Raw genomic sequence first — 7,500 nt, forward strand, 5'->3', positions numbered from 1 at the left:
ACAAACACTCTTTTAACACATTGGGTGACTAAATAACTGGGTTAACTAGCCACCACATAGATAAGTTCACATATTCATACTGTTAACCATAACTGCAAAAATCTACTAAAACAAAAAACAAAAACAAAAAACAAACAAAAAAAATAAAATAAAATACTCTTACCATATACAGTAAGAATAGAATATTCATTTCTTCACTCAGAAGAAAATTATACAATTATTCTAATGATTATATTCATCAGATCAAAGGATTAACATTAAGTACAGTACTGTAACAACTGTAAATGGTAGAAGGACTTTGAAGGGGTTAGACGTACCAGAAAACTATGATGATACTATAATAGCATCCTAGTTTTCCTTATAAACTCTATATTCTTAGAATTTACATTCCTCACACAAGCAGTGAATTCATAACTTAGTAAAATTAAACAGAATTAAAAATAATCATCAGTTCTTAAGATAAAAACATAGAAGTAGAACAACATACCATGCTCCATTCTCTAGCTTTCTGTGTAACTCTTGTAATGTCTTTCTCTAGACTGTAAAGGGCACCCACAAAAGCGCCGATGCTCACACCAGCCACCATGTCAATTGGAATACCAACTTCCTGTAATCCATGTGAGATGTAATGCTGAATAACCTGATACACAGCTTATAATAAAACTGAAAGTTCAATTACAGAAACAAAATATATATACATATATAATATTTCCTCAAAATATTTTTCATAAGGAAGACGATATTTGTCGATCTACTCATTTCTTTAAATTATTACCATTATTCTTATCATTACTATCATTATAAATAAAGACAGACCTTGATTGCTTTGATCATGCCAATATGAGCTGCACCTCTAGCTCCTCCTCCACCAAGCACGAGCCCAACACTTGTGCCAGTTAAAAGTCTTGCTAAGCGAGAGAAGTCGCTGTGTACATTGGGCTTGGTTCCAAACACCTTGTCAGTGTAGTATTCAATCTAAATAAGATTGACAGTGATAAATCAGATCACAAAAGTAGGTAAAAAAATAAATGTAGGATATAAGACTTCTGGTTCTCTGAGTTATTATCAACATACCAAAAAAAAATATTTCAACATATGTAGAAAGCACAATACAATATAAAACAAATATTTTCGGATTTCTATTCATAAAAGAGCTACCAGCAGGGATGTGTTGAGTAACAGATTGTAAGATAATACACAAGATATAAAATCATGGAATGAGATAAACACCTAATAAACAAAATAAATAGTCCAATTGTACAAAGCAAGACATTCATTCTTACAATCTTAGAAGGTGGTCTCTTGTGAAACATTCTCTTTGGTGCTCGAATGTGGTGATGCGACTGACACCAAGACCGCATATTGAGCCAGCGCACTGTGCCTGAGGGAGAGGGTCCTTCCTCACGATGAAGGAGAATTAGCACCTTTTGAGTCCTCACTGCCATTTTCTCAACATGCTTTTCAATCTGTGGAAAAAAATTAGTATATACAAACATTTCCAAATATTTTTTTCAGTGTTGCTTCTAGCAGTCTGCAACTTCCTTAAACAACAAATTAACCATATTCTTTGTAAATAAACAAATGTATATTTAGCAATGTAACATATGGAGTAAATAAATCTCATATTCTTAAAACAATTATATTCACTTTTCTCTTCCTACCTTGCCCATTTGAGGCTCACTCTCTGCTAACCCTACTGTAAGTATCACATCTGCCTGACGAATACAGCGCTGAGTCCAAACAGTCAGGGATGAATCACACTGGTACAAAGTCACTCGGTGCTGGTCCTCAATGTGCCCCAGCCATGATATGAGTTGATATTCATTTGCTGATTCCCATATACTTGTACCCATTGAACGCACCACATATTCAGAGGTCAGTCGAACTGCAGGACCTGTAGAATATTGTAATAACATTAAAGTAACTTAATAAGTTAAAGGTTCTAGGGGGACAAAATTAAAGAAAAAGCATCTGCAGCTCATAAAACTATGTCTATCATTCCTCATAATCAGGAAAACTTACTATTAATCCATTTGAGTTCCTCCAAAAAATAAATAAATGTACATATTTACATACATATTACATATAAAATATACAAAATATTAATATATATTTTTATATATATATATATATAAATATATATAAATATATATAAATATATATACACACATATACATATACATATACATATACATACACATACACATACACATATACATATACATATACATATACATATACATATACATATACATATACATATACATATACATATACATATACATATACATATACATATACATATACATATACATATACATATACATATACATATACATATACATATACATATACATATACATATACATACACATACACATACACATACACATACACACACACACACACACACATATATATATATATATATATATATATATATATATATATATATATATATATATATATTGAAAGCTTACCAATGGAAAGGAGAGAATGATACAATTCTAGGGTGAACTGAGAAAGAGGTACATCTTCTGAAACAGGAACTATGGCCACAGTTGAATAATTGCTTTGAGAAGGTCTCTGTTCAATGTTGAGCCCAAGTGGTGCAGGGGAGGTAGACGTCGATTTCCATGAGCCTGAAGTTAAAGGATGAATCTATATGCTCTATATGTCAGGAAAAATTCCATGTTCATCAATTTATGGAAAAAAAGTATAAAGCTTAATTCTATTTTCCTTATACCAGATAAATCAAAATACTAGTAAAAAATAGTAACAAGCTTGAATACATTAATTAGTACCAAAGGACTTACCAAGAAGTCTTTGCCCTAGCAGCTTTATCAACCTAGTCATCACAACAGGGTGTTTCAGCTTGATAATGTTAAAAAGACCTTCAGGCAGTTTTGCCAATTCTGAATCACGCACAGCCATAACAGTAGTACTACGGTCTGTCTGCGTTAATAGCTCCACCTGTTAGGAGATCATGAATAATGATTAATTACATATCAATCACATCTACTAGCTACACAATATCTTAGTTTACAAATTTACTGATATTCTCAAAAGATATCTAAATTGCAGCTGAATTCATCATTTTCTAAATCCTATTAGGCACTAATATTCAAGTAAAAAATAAACTTGTTATTCATTACTTACAATTCCAACAAGATCACCCTTGCCATACTCAGCAACGACTTCCTTCCTGCCATCTTTCAAAGTGATAACAGATCGTAACCGACCACTTAAAACAATAAAAGTTGCATCTGTTCTCTGGCCTTGTCTGCAAAAATCAAGAGTAATACAACATATATCAATGTATCTATTTCACTTTATTTCTTATTTCTTCAATAATTTTTTTTTTCTAAATTAATCTTTAATCCCTATAAAATCCTTCAGTTCTATAAATCTCTTCCTATTTGGCTTCTATTTGACTTACTTGTAGAGAGCTCGACCAGCCTCCAGGTGTTCCCAGTCAAGGGCAAAATCAATCTGTCTCACGAAAGGTGACATGCGACGTAGGACAGTGTTGGCAACATGCAATACAACCTCTGGTGTTTTCTTGATGATACTGTGGATGTCCAAGATTATATCATATTTAATTTTCTCTCAGTCATTGGAGTAATATTCATGAACAATCTTTTTTTATAATTCAAGTGTAAATACAGATTAAATTTCATCCTTGATCTCAGTGAGAAAGGCAACTGTACTCTATGAAACTCACGCATAAAATGTTTCTTTGCTGATCGATGCCACTCGGGCTGAATGTTTTGCCTTTACTGTGAAGAAAGATGGATCACCCGAAAGCACAGCTAAGCCTCCCACGAGGTCCCCAGGGTGTGCAGTGAACAGAAGAACATCATCAGCTGTGTCAGGAGCATGTTGGGACACTGTCAGCGTGCCCATGAGAATATACACCAGAGCTGCTTCTTGCATTGAATCCTGCTTCATGAGGAAGGACCCAGCTGGCACATCTCTCACTTGAACAGCCCCCTTTAGGATCTCATCGGACTCTAGGTGTAAGAGTCCCTGGAATTTTTCTGTGGCCAGTTTCAAGGTGTGAGCATCATCTTGTTCATCCTTTGGATCAACAAGGACAATTTTCCGCTGGCTGCCCTGCCTCACGGGTGTCTCCGGACCCTGGTGTTCCCCTTCGTCATCCCCATCACCATCAGGGGTTGATAAACTGTCCCGTTTTACCTTGTTGGGAGACGCTAAAGAAGGAACAATATTGCCTGTACTCCCTCTTCTAGGCACCTGTAAAAAATGTAAACAAATGCAAAGTAATACATACATATATTCTCCTTATTTTCCCTTATCAAGCTTTATATCAATAGCAATATTTTCAAGGCTTTCAAACTTATTTTACAAATCTGTTTATTGAATAGGCCCAATGACACTGTAGTTCATTCAGGTAAAAAATTACATATAAATTTAATCAAAAATATATATTTACTTTTCTACATTAATGCAGAAGAAATAATCTACTCGCACTACACTGAAATAATCTGATTTTTAAAAGCTGTCTGAGAAACACAAAACAATGCAAACTGCAATGTGCAACTAACAAGGAAAAGAGGGAGATAAATAACAATAGAGCAAAGTTCGATCTTTTACGAATAAGAGCAACAACACAAATTTAAAGATTTTTAAAAATCCCCTTTAGTGTTACTAGCAAAAGACATACTGCTCATGCCATAGTATTATGCAATTAAAAAAAAAACATTGTGGTACACAAAAGAAAAAAAGAAAAAACTCTTTGGTACATACAAGCTGTGTTTCCATAGAAAGAAAAAGACAAAAGAGAAATCTTTTCAGCTGAAGTCAGTGTTTTATATCAACATAACTGAGGTCAATGCATTATGTCTAATAATAATTTCAAGTCTTCTCTTTGTTCTTGTTATGACTAATTCTAATATTTTCTTACAAAGCGTGATATTCATTAATATGCATTTCTAATCCATACACTTCCTTATGTTCTTTATTTCTGATTTTTGTTTACTTTCTAATTAGAGTACTGTTCATTTCTTTATGAAGTGAAATAACTGTCTGTACTTTTAAAATTTGAAATAAAATGACTGACTGTTTCTTTTATCAGTGTGCAAGCCCGAAAAACCTACCTTATTTATTAGCTCTGCTGAAAGCCCAAGGTACTGATGAAGTGCCATGAAGGTCACACGCATCAGCCTGACCATGATGATCTGAATAACACGTACAAACATGTCAGGGTGTTTGCGGAATGTCTCCTCAAAGACTTTTACAGGAAATTTCATAACAATGGAGTCTTCTTCTGCTTTGGCTTCGACAGTTTTGTACGGCTGTGGATGGCCAGTCAATACATCACAGAAAGACAGCAGTGAGATGATAGACTCTCCAGGTAAGACCTCTTTCAGCGTAAAGGCGGTAGAGCCATCTGGCTCACACACGTACACACTCAAACGTCCAGTCTGCACTATGTAAATATTTTCATCTGTCTGACCTGCAATTAGAAGGATACAAGTTGGATTCGGTTTACGTTTCAAGTGGAATACAGATAACTAACAATTAGCACATGGTAGACACTGCATAAAATATGACAGCTATATCAGTATGTATAAGGGATACTTACCAACACTAAAGAGTGGCTGTCCTTTATACAAATGAATTGTCTGAACACTCTTGCATAACTCCAAAAATAATGGCATGTCAAAGTGGCCAAAGACCCTAGAAGAGAAATATATAACAATGGATTAGCCTTCTAAAAAATATAACAAAAATAGTCATACCCATAACTATTCTAGCTGCATTATTAATTATTTATATCTATTTTCTGAGAGCAAAGACGTAAGTCTTGGGAGTATCTGAATTAATAGTGATTTCTGGAATACTCAGCTCCAAACCAAAGCTAGGCAAATCTATAAACAACTTTAACCCTCTCACATACTGAACATTTTCACTAATTGTCTGTGTTTTTTAACTAAAAGACCTCAGGAGAAAAGGTATGAATGAGAATGAATATTTTCACAGTGCAAGATATGTATATGACTGGTTTCAATGTATTTCTGATGAAGATAAAATCAATACCTGTCAAATTTAGATCTTGCATTGTAAATATATTCATTCTCATTCACACTTTTTCTACATTTGTTGCAATGAACACTGCTCAGACCCCAGGATCCAACTCTAGCCTGGATAATGGGTGAAAGTCATTCACATTCCAGACACTGCAGATCAGCCTTTTTCATTCAAAGTCAAACTATGAAGTGGTTCAAATGAACTTTTATTTGTTGGCTTAGCAATAAGTGAACATCAAGACAACTGTGTGTCTCTAGGACCCTAACTGAACAATGCATGATTCACATCATCAGTGTATGAGAGGGTTAACATGTACCCCAAATCTGCTGACCTAAACAAGTATGTAACCAAGTGATACCAAGACTAGCAGCCAAGCAGTGTAATGGTGAGAGGAGCTTATTTTGGATGTTTGTTTCTGAACATGACTGACTTTGTAGTAAGTTAGAGAAAAGATAAATAATTTGTATCTTCTTGTGCCCCTAAGGTCTTGTGTGCAGGTTATGAAAATTAGCAATAACTTACGACAGCCTAATCAGAAATATTACCCAAGCTAACCACACATCCTTGAGTCAGGGAAGAGTATGAGAATGAGAGAATGAGATTCTCTTCTCGTTTTAACCTAATGCCGCTGGGATCATGTAAACTGAAGTTGTTTTGTGAAATGTCTTTACAAATAGTGGGCTCCACAAGTGCTCACTTGTATTCCCTCTTCCTTGATTTTTTTTTCTAATGCTATTAATATCAATGCTGTTATTATTCTTCCTGACTTTATTAATTACGTTGTTTTTTTGTATACTAATTATTCCCCCTTTTACTTTTGTTCCCTTACAGTTTTTCCCCCATCCCTCCTCGTCTGGTTCTTTATTGTATGGAGGGTAGGGGGTTGGTTCACCCTTCTTCCTCACTTCCTCCTTTCTCTTTAGATTTCAGGTGCTTCAGCTCGTTCTCTGGTTGATATGGATCTCTTTGTGTGTTTCCCCTTCAGTGTCTAAACTTAAGCATGTTATCAGTCATATAGGCAAGTCTCACACTCTGTCATATGGTATTCCTAAAGAGCATAATGATACAAATCACTGGAAATGGTAATACAGACTATGAAAGTGTACATGTCCTTGGGCCCATTTCTAATCTTGTAAAGTCTAAGCTCATGCTCTCATTCTCACTTCAATGATTGGCTCTTTGCTGCTAGGATAAGTGATGGGGAATGGTTTCCCTCACACCAATCAACAGACATAAGTGCTAGCAAAAGTTTTTCTGGGCTCTGATATTACACAGCCTGTCCCGACATCAATGAAAGAGTCACTGTACCACAGGTTAGGCCATTTGGGAGAATTCATCTTTGGTACCTAAAGTCATGCAGTCTTCTCCAGAGGAATTTTCTGGATCATGCATGCCTGTGATCTTTAGATCTCTGCCCCTCTCCACTGGGAAGGGTGTCTCATTCTC

The 7,500-nt window shown here is 35.0% G+C and overlaps 1 protein-coding gene across 3 annotated transcripts in view; it reads right to left on the reverse strand.

Annotated features, from left to right (window-relative positions):
* LOC125027024 (patatin-like phospholipase domain-containing protein 7) overlaps positions 1-7,500 on the reverse strand; it is a 37,518-nt gene that overhangs the window by 17,379 nt on the left and 12,639 nt on the right. For all 3 annotated transcript variants that reach the window (XM_047615648.1, XM_047615647.1, XM_047615646.1), the window contains exons 5-15: positions 5,609-5,703; positions 5,121-5,479; positions 3,725-4,257; positions 3,440-3,571; positions 3,160-3,283; positions 2,817-2,973; positions 2,481-2,642; positions 1,662-1,894; positions 1,284-1,466; positions 817-975; positions 488-607 (exon numbers count right to left, since the gene is read on the reverse strand). In XM_047615648.1, coding sequence (XP_047471604.1) covers positions 488-607; positions 817-975; positions 1,284-1,466; positions 1,662-1,894; positions 2,481-2,642; positions 2,817-2,973; positions 3,160-3,283; positions 3,440-3,571; positions 3,725-4,257; positions 5,121-5,479; positions 5,609-5,703 — 2,257 coding nt within the window. The remainder of the gene's footprint in view (positions 1-487; positions 608-816; positions 976-1,283; positions 1,467-1,661; positions 1,895-2,480; positions 2,643-2,816; positions 2,974-3,159; positions 3,284-3,439; positions 3,572-3,724; positions 4,258-5,120; positions 5,480-5,608; positions 5,704-7,500) is intronic.

Source organism: Penaeus chinensis, chromosome 7 (genome assembly GCF_019202785.1).
Source record: "Penaeus chinensis breed Huanghai No. 1 chromosome 7, ASM1920278v2, whole genome shotgun sequence".
NCBI lineage: Eukaryota > Metazoa > Arthropoda > Malacostraca > Decapoda > Penaeidae > Penaeus > Penaeus chinensis.